Consider the following 15,629-nt stretch of genomic DNA (forward strand, 5'->3'; position numbering starts at 1 on the left):
CTCCACCTTGCTGCACTCGCTGGACGGTGTGTCTAAGGTGTGCAGCCTGACCGGGTTTCCTCCAAACACGTCTCCAATGATTGTCTGGTTGAAGTCACATGCGGCACTCATCGGTGAAGAGTGCGTGATGCCAATCCAGAGCGGTCCATTTGGCATGTTGCTGCGTGCATCTTTGGGAAGGTTTAGTGACATCTCACAATAGTCAAAAGGACTGTGTCTGTGATGCAGTATCCACAGTCAACGTCTATCTGCAGAAGTTCTGGGAACTGGGTTGATGCAAAACTTTTGTTGTTGTGTGTATATGATGAAGGGACTATGTACAACATTACACAAGTGCCAAAGCAACAGGCTATGATAGTGAGAGGCTGTGTTCACAGAATAAAATAGAAATGGGCCTTTAAGTATATAGGTTAACAGAATCAAATAACAAAAATATGCTGATACAGCCATGCTGAAGAAATTGGAGAAACCCAGTTAGACTGGTTAGTAACTGAGGATAATTGCTATTATGATTAGGACTGTTGATAAGAAGTATCAACACATAAATAGAGCTGTGGTTATTGAATGCAATACTTCTAGCTGATTAGGTACCATCAGTTTTAAGTGGCTGGCAGTAAGATGACTGACTGAAAAACCCCAAATAAGAACAGAAATATGACTCATTCCATCATATGGATAAAGAAGTCAAACAGAAAGATTCTTGACATTTGATACATAGGCATCTGTTTGAACCCTTCATCTTTCACAATGGACCATTTACATCTACATTTGTACACTACAAGCCTTCATAGGTACAGTGCACCAGTATTTTGTTATTTAATCTTCCAGTTTACAGAAAGTGTGATGAAGATGGACAAATACCTATGTGAGGGCCTGAATTTCTCATTTTACTGTGTGGCCTTATTCTGTCAGATAGATAGAAAGCTTTCCTTGAAGATGAAAGCAGTGACATCTTTGAAACAAACAGCACTAGACATCTGGAGGTTTTTGGGCACATAGTGTGTCAGTGGGCTCAGTATTTCTTATTTCTGTTAATAAAATGAGGAAACAAATCATCCAGAGAAGATCACAGAAGACCATCATGTTATCCATCTAGTTAAGGATTGGTGATTGGAGAAAGATATTCTTATTGAGACAGATGTTAGAAAAGTTATGCATGCGGTTGCAGTGAACTTCAGCAATTATTTCTCAGTAAAAACATTAAAAAGTTGTAGTTCATTGACCCTGCCATTGCCAAACTCTGCTGTGTGCAGTAGTATGTTCAAATGGAGTAATATGTAAATACAAAAGAGGTAGCAAGTGTAGAAGTGTGCATACTATTTATATTCTTCACAGTTAATGATGATGATATATGCCAAGTGTTCAAGTGACTTGTTCATTTGTGTTTACTTTTGAGTAGAAATTTTGATGTGCACTTGGGCAGACCATTGTTGTATTGAAACAACTGTCTTTGCTTCATGATTTTTTTACTTCTCAACCACTTTGACATTTTACAGTAAATGTTGGCTGAAGTAATTACACCAAATTTTGCAAATCCGATATTAATGAATACAAGCAGTTAATTCATCACACCCCCCCCCCCCTCCCCCCCGGGGGTTCACAACTCTTTTGTGGACACGTGCGTAGCGAGCACGGGACCCCGAGCTAATGTGGCCCTCCTTCCTTTCCGGGCTGCATACCTTCCCTTTCCTCATCCTTCCACCTCCCCCATCTTGGCCCCCCCTCACCTCTGGCTCTTTCCTTCCCTTTCTCCCCCTCTGGGAGTATGGTTTGTGCCTACGTCCGGAGACGGATGCTCTAAACTGTTACAAATTCCTTGCTTTCTATACTTGCAAGTCTTCGTCCTTCCTCTGTCCTTCTCTTTTCCTTCCCGCTTCTCTCTGCACTTTTCTCCGCTGCGGCGTTTGAGACCCCTCTTCCTTCCTTTCCCTTTTTCTTTTTTCCTCCCTGTGCGTGTCTGAAGGCCGACCCACGCACTTCCATGCGTAGCCGGTGACGGGGTAACGCGTAATTCCCCGCCCTGGGTAGACAGGTAGGACACGTACGTACCCCCTGGTAACGGCCAGGCCCAGGGAGGGGTGATTACCTGAGTTGATACCTTCCGAAAGTGCCAATTGGTCCCTCCGTCCGTTTGTCGGGAGGTGTGACCTGAGGTGTGAACAATCACCTAAGGCGGGAGTGCCCTCAGTGAGGGCCCCCACAAGGGAGGAGCGCGCCATCGGAGACGCTGGTAATCATGGGGGATTCTTCCGCAATGGTTTCCTCACCTTCCACTATGTCTGCTCACAAACGTAAGTTCACTGAGTCTCAGCCACAGACAGTTCTTCCATCGTTGCCACAGTTCCTTGGTGTTTCTCGGTCTGTCGAAGGTCACGACTTCTCCACGGTCAACCCTTTCATTATTCAGAAAGGTGTCGACGCAATTGCAGGTCCTGTAAAGTCTTGTTCCAGATTACGGAATGGCACCCTGTTGTTAGAAACAGTCAGTGCCCTCCAGGCACAAAAATTGCTGCGTACTTCTCTGCTCCACACCTTCCCTGTCCGGGTGGAACCGCACCGTACCTTAAATTCCTCACGTGGGGTCGTTTATACACGCTCCCTCGATGGATTGTCTGATGAAGAAATTCAGCACTACCTGTCTGACCAGGGCGTAACAGCTGTTCATAGAGTTATGAAAAGGGTTGACACGAACATCATTCCAACCCGCACTGTCTTCTTGACATTTGACAAAGTTCAACTCCCATCGAAAATCAAAGCAGGCTATGAGATAATTCCCGTTCGCCCTTATGTCCCAAACCCTACGCGTTGCTATCTACATCTACATCTACATCCATACTCCGCAAGCCACCTGACAGTGTGTGGCGGAGGGTACCTTCAGTACCTCTATCGGTTCTCCCTTCTATTCCAGTCTCGTATTGTTCGTGGAAAGAAGGATTGTCGGTATGCCTCTGTGTGGGCTCTAATCTCTCTGATTTTATCCTCATGGTCTCTTCGCGAGATATACGTAGGAGGGAGCAATATACTGCTTGACTCTTCGGTGAAGGTATGTTCTCGAAACTTTGACAAAAGCCCGTACCGAGCTACTGAGCGTCTCTCCTGCAGAGTCTTCCACTGGAGTTTATCTATCATCTCCGTAACGCTTTCGCGATTACTAAATGATCCTGTAACGAAGCGCGCTGCTCTCCGTTGGATCTTCTCTATGTCTTGTATCAACCCTATCTGGTACGGATCCCACACTGCTGAGCAGTATTCAAGCAGTGGGCGAACAAGCGTACTGTAACCTACTTCCTTTGTTTTCGGATTGCATTTCCTTAGGATTCTTCCAATGAATCTCAGTCGGGCATCTGCTTTACCGACAATCAACATTATATGATCATTCCATTTTAAATCACTCCTAATGCGTACTCCCAGATAATTTATGGTATTAACTGCTTCCAGTTGCTGACCTGCTATTTTGTAGCTAAATGATAAAGGATCTATCTTTCTGTGTATTCGCAGCACATTACACTTGTCTATCGGTGTCAGCGGTTCAATCACACCAGCCAGTCCTGTTCCAATCCGGCCAAATGTGTTACGTGTGGCAAGGATGCCCATGAGGGTGCTTGTCCACCTCCATCCCCTCGCTGCATCAACTGTATGGGTGACCACGCTGCTTCCTCTTGAGATTGCCCCATTTTTAAGGACGAAAAGCTCATCCAGGAAATAAGAGTGAAGGAAAAGGTGTCGACCTTTGCTGCTCGAAAATTATTTGCCAGTCGCCAGCCCACCGTGCCTCAGACAGGAAAATACAGCACTGTCCTTGCTTCTCCTCGGCCAACAAAGGAGGCGGCCACGCAGACTTGCGACCTCACCTTTAGTGCCACGGTCGTCAGATCGGCCAGCGCAAAGATCGCCCGTTCAACCTCACCACTTTCGCCTGCCATCTCTATGGCTCACCCTTCATCGGGTTCTGCTAAATCTCGAGCCCAAAAGTCAGACACCAAGCCTTCCAAAAAAGAGCATACTCGTGAAGAGTTTTTACGTACCGCAACTTCCCAATCATCGGTTCCTCCTTCATCTAAACATCATACTTCTAAGAAGGCTACAAAGAAACCCAGTTCCTCTCCTTCTCCGCCAAGGCGTGTCCCATCTACAGCACCACCTGGCGGAAATCGCCCTCGGCCGTCTTCTGTGTCGCCGAGGCGCACTGCTGGTGGCCGGTCAACCGGCCGATCGCTGGTGGCAGGAGCTGCTCCTGACCAACCTATGGATCAGGATCTTCTGCCTTTGGCTGACTGCCATTCCATGCTGTCAGTCGCTAGCTCCGAGCAGTCTTTGAGTTGACAGCAACTTTGGTCACATTCCTCCATTTTCTGTTCACCCCATGTCCATTATCCACTGGAATATCCGCGGCATTCGAGCCAATAGAGATGAATTGTCAATCCTCTTACGATCCTACTCGCCGGTCATCTTCTGTCTTCAGGAAACAAAGCTGCGTCCCCATGAGCGCTTTGTTCTCCCTCATTTTCAGTCCGTCCGATATGATCTCCCCTCTGTTGAAGGCTCTCCAGCCCATGGAGGACTCATGATTCTTCTCCATGATACTCTCCATTATCACCCAATCCCCTTACACACTTCCTTCCAAGCTGTCGCCGTCCGTCTTTCCCTTTCCGGATACACGTTCTCTCTTTCTACTGTATACATTCCATCGTCCACACCAATGGCACGAGCTGATCTCCTTCATCTTCTTGGTCAGCTTCCACCCCCCTATTTGCTGGTTGGGGACTTCAATGCCCACCACCCGCTTTGGGGATCTCCACATCCTTGTCCACGTGGCTCCATATTGCTAGACGTCTTCCACCAAGCGGACCTAGTTTGCCTCAACACTGGGGTCCCCACATTTTTGTCTGCCTCCACGACACATTTATCTCATTTGGACCTTGCGGTCGGTACTGTTCCGCTAGCTCGGCGCTTCGAATGGTTCGCCCTCGATGATACACACTCGAGTGACCACTTTCCATGTGTCCTCAGACTGTAGCCTCAACTGCCATATATGCGCCCGCGCCGCTGGAAGTTTGCCCAAGCCGATTGGACACTTTTTTCGTCTCTAGCGACATTCGATGACCGTCGCTTTCCCAGCGTCGACGATGAGGTCACACATCTTACCGACGTTATTCTTACAGCTGCGGAACATTCAATACCACGCACCTCCGAATTGCCCCGGCGCCCCCCAGTTCCTTGGTGGAACGAGGCATGCCGTGACGCACTACGTGAGCGGCGACGTGCTCTTCGCATTTTCCGTCACCATCCTACTTTGGCCAACTGTATCCGCTATAAGCAGCTCCGTGCGCGATGCCGTCGCGTCATCCGCAATAGCAAGAAGGCAAGCTGGAAATTCTTTATTAGCTCATTTAACACCTTCACTCTCTCCTCGGAAGTTTGGAGTCAGCTTCGACGGTTCTCAGGCGCGCCTAGTTTCTCCCCGGTCTCTGGGCTCACTGTTGTGCATGATACATTAGTGGACCCCGTCGCAATTTCTAACTTATTGGGTCAGCACTTTGCTGAGATTTCGAGCTCTTCCAATTACCCGCCAGCGTTTCTCCCGAAGAAACGTGCAGCGGAAGCGCGACCTCTTGCTTTCTCCTCTCCAAATCGCGAAAGCTACAATACTGTTTTCTCCATGCGGGAACTCCAACATGCACTCTCTTCTTCTCGCTCCTCCGCCCCAGGACCGGATGGTATCCACGTCCAAATGTTGCTGCATTTATCAACCCATAGTCTGCATTACCTCTTTCGCCTTTATAATCGAATTTGGACCGACAGTACTTTTCCCCGACGATGGCGGGAAGCTGTCGTCGTTCCTGTTCTGAAACCTGGAAAGGACAAACATCTCCCCTCTAGCTATCGCCCCATTTCTCTCACGAGTAGTGTCTGTAAGGTTTTGGAGCGTATGGTGAATTACCGTTTAGCTTGGTGGCTGGAATCCCGCAGTCTTTTAACACCTGCCCAATGTGGATTCCGAAAGCATCGTTCTGCAGTTGACCATCTAGTTGCTCTCTCCACTTATATCATGAATAATTTTCTCCGGAAACGCCAAACAGTAGCAATATTTTTTGATCTGGAGAGAGCATACGATACCTGTTGGAGGACAGGTATCCTCCGCACACTGTTCTCTTGGGGCTTTCGAGGTCGGCTGCCCCTTTTTCTTCGCGAATTTATGGCAGAGCGCACATTTAGGGTGCGGGTGAACACTACTCTCTCCCGTACTTTCTCCCAAGAAAACGGGGTACCCCAGGGCTCCGTGCTGAGTGTTGTACTGTTTGCCATTGCCATCAATCCAATTATGGATTGTCTCCTTCCTGATGTCTCGGGCTCCCTCTTTGTGGACGATTTTGCGATCTACTACAGCTCTCAACGGACCAGCATTCTTGAACGACGTCTTCAAGGATGTCTCGATCGCCTCCACTCTTGGAGCATCGAAACCGGCTTCCGTTTTTCTCCCAGTAAGACAGTTTGTGTTAATTTTTGGCGACGTAAGGAGTTTCTTCCACCCTCCTTACATCTAGGACCTGTCAACCTTCCGTTTTCAGACGTCGCTAAATTCTTGGGTCTTACGTTTGACAGAAAACTATGCTGGTCCTCCCACATTTCGTATCTTTCGGCTCGCTGTCTGCGATCCCTCAACACCCTCCGTGTCCTGAATGGTACCTCCTGGGGAGCAGACCGAGTGGTCCTTCTCCGCCTCTATCGCGCCTTAGTGCGCTCGAAATTGGACTATGGAAGCATAGTCTACTCCTCTGCTCGGCCGTCTATTCTTCGGCGTCTCGACTCTATCCACCACCGTGGATTACGTTTAGTGTCTGGAGCTTTTTACACCAGCCCTGTGGAAAGCCTTTATGCTGAGACTGCTGAACCTCCGCTGTCCAATCGGCGAGCAGTTCTTCTGAGCCGTTATGCCAGCCATCTGTCTTCCATGCCTGCTAATCCAGCCCATGACATATTTTTCGACGCCTCCTTTGATGTAGGGTATGCAGGCCGCCCCTCCTCTCTACTACCACCGGGAGTCCGCTTCCGTCAACTGCTCCATTCTCTTTCCTTCCGCTTTCCTAAAACCTTCTTGACAACTTGGGGTCCAGCACCGCCTTGGCTCCGTCCCCGGATCTGCCTGCTCCGTGACCTTTGTCGATTTCCCAAGGCTGGTACCCCTTCACTTGTTTATCGTCGGGCATTTGCTGCTCTATGTGCACAAATGACGGAAGCCACATTTATTTACACCAATGGCTCGAAAACATCGTTAGGTGTAGGGAGTGCCTATGTTGTTGGCGACACCCCAAATCACTTTCGGCTTCCCGACCAGTGTTCGGTCTATACTGCGGAGCTTTACTCTGTTCTCCGGGCTGTCCACTACATCCGCCGCCATCAGTGGATACAGTACGTTATCTGCTCCGATTCTCTCAGCTCTCTCCTCAGTCTCCAAGCTCTTTACCCTGTGCACCCTCTGGTCCACCGGATTCAGGACTGTCTGTGCTTGCTCCACCTGGGGGGCGTCTCGGTGGCGTTCCTCTGGCTCCCGGGACACGTTGGTATCTGCGGAAATGAGGCGGCCGATATTGCAGCCAAGGCTGCAGTCTCTCTTCTTCGGCCAGCTATTCCATCGATTCCCGTCGCCGATCTACGGAGCGTTTTATGTCGTCGTGTTGTTCATTTATGGCACGCGCACTGGTCGACACTTCCCCAAAATAAATTGCGGGACGTGAAAACTCTTCCTTGTGCTTGGACCTCTTCCTCCCGAACGCGTCGTCAGGAGGAGGTAATTTTAACTAGACTCCGGATAGGGCACTGTCTTTTTAGCCATAGACATCTTTTAAGTGGCGATCCTCCCCCACTCTGTCCCCACTGCTCTCAGTTGTGGACGGTAAGACACCTTTTAATTGAGTGCCCCTATTTTACTCCGTTACGCGCCCGTCTACAGCTGTCACCTGATATATCGTCAATTTTAGCAGATGACACGCGATCGGCCGATAGCGTTCTAGAGTTCATTCGTGCCAGTGAAATGACGTCAGTCATTTGAAGTTTTTTTGGGACAACCAACCCCCTTCTGTAGTGAATTTTTAAGCCTTCCTTCTGCTTTTAGTTTCTCCAATTTTATGACTTTCGTTCCCATTGCTGCTAGTTTCCATTTTCGTTTTTTTACTGTTTGCTAAGTCACAGACCAGGCGCTAATGACCTTAGCAGTTTTGCGTTTTGCGCCCTACAACAAAAAAAAAAAATAATAATAATAATGATATTCATCACCCTTGTTGTTGTGTATACTACTACTTCGGCTACGACCTCCATCATCACTACTAGCTTGGACAGTGTTGAAGTTTGTAAGTGTATGTGATGTCAGCTTGTACACCATTTTAATTTATTTCTCATTTCAAAATGTATTATAACACTTGACTAATTATCTTTTCTTGTGACTTGTAGCCCCCATCGGAGGCTGCCGGTACGAGCAGTTCCAAACCTTCCATTGGAATTAGCCGACATAAATCAGAAAGAGAGAGAAAAATCGGACACAGGCGTGTTGGTGTTGGTGGAGAAATTACATACAAAAAGGTGAGTTATGTGATTTAAGCCAAAAGTAAATGTTGTTTCTGTAATAAGTGTACCGTAACCATGAAAATGTCAAGTAAATGTATAAACAGAGTACCATTGTAAGGAAAAATTAAGTATGTGATTTCTTGAATGTGACCCACAGTTTATTTAATATCTGCCAAGTGTTAGACAAAAGCGAATTTCAGAATGCGGAGCACTGAAAAGTATGATAATATGAAAAGTGTTTTAGTCCACTGTATTGTGTTTCTGGTTTATTGAATTTCAGGCGTTGTTTTGCTTTAATTTAGTACATTAGTTTTATTTATACTCGCCTTCCATTATTGCAGCTATGTTTTTGCCTCCCACAACCGCATTAATTATTTTGTTTTGGTTTCTGCCAGTACATTAACTTTTTGCATTACAAATCAGTGCAAAATGTTTAGATTTTGTCATGGACTGTGCAATGCTCTCAACTTAAATTAATGTTTCTCCTTCCTATGATAAAGACTTAATCATGTCTAACAACAAAAAATGTAACTAATTTATTCACGTGTATCCATTTAAAATGATATTTATTGATCTCACCATATAGAATTCATTATTGTCAAGCCCTGCCCCCATTTCATTTCTCCTTCAACATATTTAATAAGTAACTGTTTTTATAAATTTTGGTGTAGATGCGTACTTTCATCTCTTTTTGTTCTCATATTAAACACCGTGGCACTCGTTTCCACAGTAAATACTGTAATACAATACAAATATTAATTCTGCATTATATTTTGAAATTTTGAATGTGATTGGATGCAGCAGCTGTAGAATGAAATCTCCATGAGGGTATAGTGAAATACAGCCAATCAGTTCAAGAATTGAAAGACTTAGTCAAATGCTTAGACCTCGGTTTCAATGTCTGTAGTAGTCTTCTTCAGAAGAATCAATAATTGTACTGGTTAGATAATGTTGCAGAGGTATGTTAAAATTGTAGCTATAAGCTACCAATGAAAAATAAAATTCATCTCTGTAATAGTAAAATCATACAAATAGTGCTGATCATCATTAGACAGTATTTCACAAATGTAATAAGTGAGTGCATTTTCAACATAAAATAATTTTCTGTAGAGTTCCTTGTTGTTCCTTAGTATAGGTCCATACAGGATGTCCCAGGAGGAATGGTCAGTATTCAGGGATGTGGCAAGTATGATCATATGAAGCAAAAAAAGTCTACTGAACATGGACTTTAAAACACCTTATAGTGAAACACAAATCTCCTAGTGAAAAGGTGCTCACAGCTCTTCAGGTACACCTTTTAGAGCCCATATTTACTAGACTTTTTTACATTGAATTATCATTCCTGTAACATCCATGAATATTGACCATTCCTTATGGGTCACACTGTATTTCCCATATTCATCTGTTTTCAGCCCCAGAATTTTTGAATGATTTTTCTGTTTATTTTCTTTTTTTCATGTATTTTCTTTATTTCACCCACATCAAATAAAACTGTGTTCTGCTGCTCTTAGGGCATGAAAACTTATCACAGTGTTATAATGCCTGATTTTGGCATTAATGGAGATTGATGCTTCATTATAGATGTCCTTGGACATTTGGCACACAGTCTTAATCTTTCGGGTTCTAATGGCATTAGTTTCTTTACTTAGTCTGTTGTTTGAATGTCTTCAGGATACTTGAATTTCTGAACTGTGTAATTTAGATTGTTGTTGTTTCTGTTCTTGTCGTTGTTAATAGTATGCTAAATATAATAATTAATAGAACAAACATTTTATCAACAGACTCTGATACACTGTTTGTGAGACATGTGTAATATAATCTATGGCAAATCAAAATGTAAAAGGGCTTCCATCACATGTGTAGGTAGTTTTTGTAAAGTTAGGAGAAAGATAGAATAAGTACTGTCAAGCAGTTTTCCTCGTTTCTTCCATATTTGTTATGGTTTACTGATGTTTACATTGTGCAGAGCTTGTAAAACTGACTGCATTGAACTGTTCAGAAAAATGAAAACTGTGCTCTTGAATAGGGCACAGATCTGTTATTCATGGGGAGCAGTAATATGTGTGCATTGATATGTTGGGAATGTTCATATTGATGTGCAATGCAGTGCAAAATGGGAGTTTTTATGGCTGTGCTGTGCCCATTAAATGAGGCAATCAAATGGTGTGATTTCGCTTTTCTTTCACTTTCTCAAAATGTTCCCAGTAAAATGGAAGGGCTCTTTCAACAACTTATCACTCTTGCCAACAACATCAGGAACATAGCTTGCAGTTAGGCATGTAGTTGTTAAGTTGAACTGTTTATATAATCGCTGAACTTTGTTTTATTGTCATCAGAGCATTTTCAGACTGTCCCAGATTTTATTTATTGATTAATTTATTTATTCATAGTTCATTATGACCAAATTTCTTGCAAAGAGCAACATGTTTTGCAGTAACTAATGTTTAATGAATCTGTCATGATTATTATGACAATTATCTGTAGTCATTTGTATGCATAACTTTTGATTTTCTAACTGTTCTACTTTTTAGATACAAACAACCCAGATCATGGGGTCTATCCAACTTGGAATTCAGCACGCAGTTGGTGGTTTGGCATCTAAACCAGAACGAGACTTACTAATGCAGGATTTTATGACTGTAGAAACTACAAATTTTCCTTCGGAGGGATCGAATCACACCCCTGCCCATCATTATTCTGAATTCAGATTTCGTACATACGCACCAATAGCATTTAGATATTTTCGAGACTTATTTGGCATTCAACCAGATGATTTTTTGGTAAGTTCAGTGATAAAGCTATGTAATATTGCTTTTGCCCTGTTTTTCTTAGATTAACAACTGCAGTGCTGCATTTGGTGTTAATTGCCTTGTGTGTTTCCGATAGCTTAGCTCTGCTCAGTTGGTATAACTGTTCAGTCTGGTGTCTTTTAATAGAACAGGTTCCTTACAGTGAACTCCATCATGGTTTTAACTTCAAAAGTGCAACTGTCTTTTTTTTTCCAAAGTAAATGAAAATAAAAGGAAATTAGAGCTTGATTAGAATAACAGAGTGAATGATTGGATCAGAAAATGAGATTGCTCATTTCTTATATTCTTCCCTATTGTTCTGCTACATTGTGTGCTGCATACCATTGTCTGTTGCAGTTGGTAACAAAACATTTGTGATTTAATTTCATTGTGTAATTTGACCCTGCACAGCTTCTATATTTTATTCAACAGAATGTCTGAAACTAACAGTGAAAGTGCGCAGAAAAGTGATATAACGATTACGATCTTGCAAAGTGATTCCCAAACTGCATGTTGATGTGCAGTATGTGAGTTTATTCAGTATGGAGTCTACAGATAGTGTGCCACAGTCATGTTGCATATTTGGATCATGGTAAATGACACCATCTCCTTCTATACTAAGCTGATCTCAAGTCTCAATCTCTATCTTAATATAATCTAAGCATATTATAACTATTCATAGTCCTTAACATATTAATCTAATGATAGTAAAAATATGTGGACCTAACTTTTCCAGCTTTGTTCTGTCCTATCCCATTCATGCATTGAGGGGAAAATGATAGTGTATATGCCTCTGGACAAGCCTAATCTTCCATGTCTTATTTACATGACCTCCACGTGAAGTGTACAATGGTGGCAGCTTAATGGTCACACGGTGGTATTCGAATACAGTTTTATAAATTTAGCAGAAAGGGTTTTGTAAGAAGTAAACTGTCTTTCTTCCGAGGATTCCCATTTCAGTTTTAGTCTTTTCTGTTACGCTTTTGTATGGGTACTAGACCAACCTGTTAAGATTCTAACAGCATTTCTCCAAGTTCATTATATGTCTGTTGTCATGCCTGTTTGATAAAGACTCAAAACATGGGAATAAAAATCTAGAACTGGTCACACTAATGTCTTGTAAGTGATTTACTTTGCAAATCCACTGCATTTTCCCAAAACCTATCCAGCTAATGTAAATCTTCCATTTGTCTTTGCTACTACTGGTCTTGTGTGGTCATCCCATTTCATATTGCATCTTAGTATTACCCCTATATATTTAAATGTTCTGACATGTTCCAGAAGTTCACCAATAATCTTATAATCAGGTACAATTGAGTTGTTTGTCTGTGTTATGCACATTATCTTGCACTTGTCATACTAAGAGAGGTTCTATATATTACACAAAATGGAATTTTGTCCAAGTCTTCTGTATTTCCTTATTAAGGATGGTCTAATGTTGATGCTGTGCTGTAGATTTCAGCCTTGTCAGCAAAGCATGCTGTAGTGTTGCTGATGCTATCTGATAAAGTGTTGTTGTATGATCTATTATGCTTTCATGGGGGAAAACCCAACATTATGTAAGTTATGTGGAGCATTTACTGTTTAGCACAATGTACTCAGATATTCATCAAACCAGTTGCATATCTACAAATTAGCTACAAATTAATGACACTATTCTTAAAGTTTCAGCTATGTTTCTAGTCCTCTTTATTGACTCCAATCTGACAGTGAAACCTTCAACTAATGTGATGGCAAGATCCCCACATGTTGCCATACTTTAGCCACAGGTCATGGGGAACAAGTGGGATTCTTCTTCTCCAGTGTAATAATGCTTTTGTATGAAATTAACTAGAATGTTGGCCAGAGGTTTATGGACAAGTGATTCATAAGTCATCATTGACAATGTCCATCATTATGGGATTATGCTGGCCAAAGGTGCAAGAGGATCATCCCAACAACCATCCTGTACTGAGGCCGCAGAGCCACTACTTTCTTTCTGATAATAGGTCATTATGGTGCATTAGGTATACTTCTTCTTGTCTGTTTAAAATCACTAGCATTTCATACCATGCTTTTCCTGATTGGTTTGGTCTCCCAGAGCACCTTTCAGATTTTACAGTGTGTTCACACTGCAGACAAAAAAGTCCAGAACATCCATGACTCCTACCTTTAGTAATAAAGACTGAGGAAGGTGATTTCATTCTTCTGGGCACCAGGACATTTGAAAATTCAGGGACACAACATGCTTTCTGCGTACTTGCTGTCCCTTCATAATTGAGACACATAGTCTAATGACGGGTAGTGATAAACAGCAAGATGCAGCTGGTGATGATGCTAAGACCTGTGGTGAACTTCCTTCCAGTAAGTTGGCAAACAATCTTTTCACACATATACAAATCAGACATAGCCTTCTGACTTACAACTTCCTGCATCAGTGGTGAGGCTGCGACAAAGCTTTTGGTATGCATATTCAATATGGCATATTTTAATAGATTTCAGGGTTCAGGAAGGGAAGATCATGCAGTGAGCAGATCTGGTGTCTGAGAACATTATTAACAACGAGAAAGTCCAGAAGAGAAACACTTTTAATACACTAGAAGAAATGAAGGTAGACAATAAGACCAGAGAACTAATTCAGGAAACATTAACAAATATAAAGTCAAAAGTGAAGTTCATGGGCGAGATCTCAGAATCTTTCGAAATCAAGACAGGAGTGAGACAGGGAGATGGCCTGTCACCCATTTTATTTAACGCTGTTTTAGAGAAAATAATCAGGACGTGGGACAAAGGAGTCAATGGGGTAAAGATGGGGAGAGAGAAAAATAGAACCGTCAACATAAAATGTCTGGCCTTTGCCGACGATATAGCCATCATTACAAATGACAGAAAAGAAGCCAGAGAAGCCCTAGAGATATTGCATGAAATCGCAGCCAGAACAGGACTACAAATATCATATGAAAAACCCCAGTACGTGGACACAAAATCTACAGACAGAAGCCCATTGATAACAAAGTACAGAAAGATAACACAAGTAGAAAGTTTCAAATACCTGGGAGAGATTATACAGAAAACAGGACTGAATTCAACAGCCAATGAAGAAAGTGTTACAAAACTACAAAAAGCATACTTACATGGAACCATTACAATAAAAGAAATATTTCTGTCAATGCCAAATTAAGACATTACAAAACAGTAGTCTTACCTAAGGCCTTGTATGCCTCAGAAACAACAGTAATCAGAGGAAGAACTAAAATCAAGGAAATGGAAAAGCAAGAGAGGAAAATTCTGAGAAAGATCTATGGGCCAGTTCAGAGACAGGGGATCTGGATAAAAAGACCAACAAAGGAATTGTACAAACAGGCAGAGACAATTACAGACAATATCAGAAAAAGAAGGGCAAAATTCTATGAGCACATTCATAGGACGAATGAAAATAGGCTGACCAAGAAGATTTTTAACATAGTGGTGATGAATAAGATGAAAACTAACTGGGTAAAGGAAACCATGGAAGACCTCAAAAATCTAAACATCTCCACAGAAGAAATATCAAGCAGAGGAAAATACAGAGAAAAAATCAACAAACAGAAATTCGAAGAAACACCAAAAGAGAAGAAACCAGGAAAGAAGTGGACAGAAGAGAGGAAGAAGAAACACAGTGATTTTATGAAAGGTTTTTGGGAAGAGAAAAGAAAGAGATAGAAAAAAGTGCCATGAATTTGAAATGTACCAATTTATGTACCATATTGTCATTGTGAATATTGATTGTGTTTTAACGCTCTCCTTAATGGGGAATTAACGATAATAATAATAATAATAATAATAATAGATTTTTGTATCCTAAATGGATTTTTTTGTTTTGTATTCAAACGAGAGCAGTGGTTAGTTTTACCAGTTGATGTTCCCATTGTGTAAACCAGTTTTGAGACAGATAGGTCACAGATTTTCAAGTTTTGTGAAATGCCTGGTCTACTTACTAACTAGTTGGGGAGAAGATAGTAATTTCCTCAGTAAGGTTGGCTTGTGTAGCTTTGTTGTATGTTATCATCTAGCCACACTTTTCCTGAGTTAGATTTCCAGATTCAACTATGTTAATATAAGTTTTTTAAATGGAGACAATGGTTATCAATTTATATTTTGATTGGATTGGTAAATGGTAGTGTAAACTGGAGATAGTGGATGCTATTTTAACAGGTTTTGTACTTAGTCTCTTCAGAGTTTTATTTGCTATTTTTACTATGCCAGAGATTTATGAAAACAGTGGTAGTACTTTCTCAAGCGCAGAAGAGTTAGGAAGAG

General features: G+C 42.4%; 1 protein-coding gene across 8 annotated transcripts in view; it reads left to right on the plus strand.

Annotated features, from left to right (window-relative positions):
- Positions 1 to 15,629, plus strand: part of LOC126184785 (phosphatidylinositol 4-phosphate 5-kinase type-1 alpha-like) — a 314,413-nt gene that overhangs the window by 37,125 nt on the left and 261,659 nt on the right. For all 8 annotated transcript variants that reach the window (XM_049927350.1, XM_049927348.1, XM_049927349.1 and 5 more), the window contains exons 3-4: positions 8,449 to 8,577; positions 11,094 to 11,342. In XM_049927350.1, coding sequence (XP_049783307.1) covers positions 8,449 to 8,577; positions 11,094 to 11,342 — 378 coding nt within the window. The remainder of the gene's footprint in view (positions 1 to 8,448; positions 8,578 to 11,093; positions 11,343 to 15,629) is intronic.

The sequence above is a fragment of the Schistocerca cancellata genome, chromosome 4 (genome assembly GCF_023864275.1).
Source record: "Schistocerca cancellata isolate TAMUIC-IGC-003103 chromosome 4, iqSchCanc2.1, whole genome shotgun sequence".
In the NCBI taxonomy this organism is placed as follows: domain Eukaryota; kingdom Metazoa; phylum Arthropoda; class Insecta; order Orthoptera; family Acrididae; genus Schistocerca; species Schistocerca cancellata.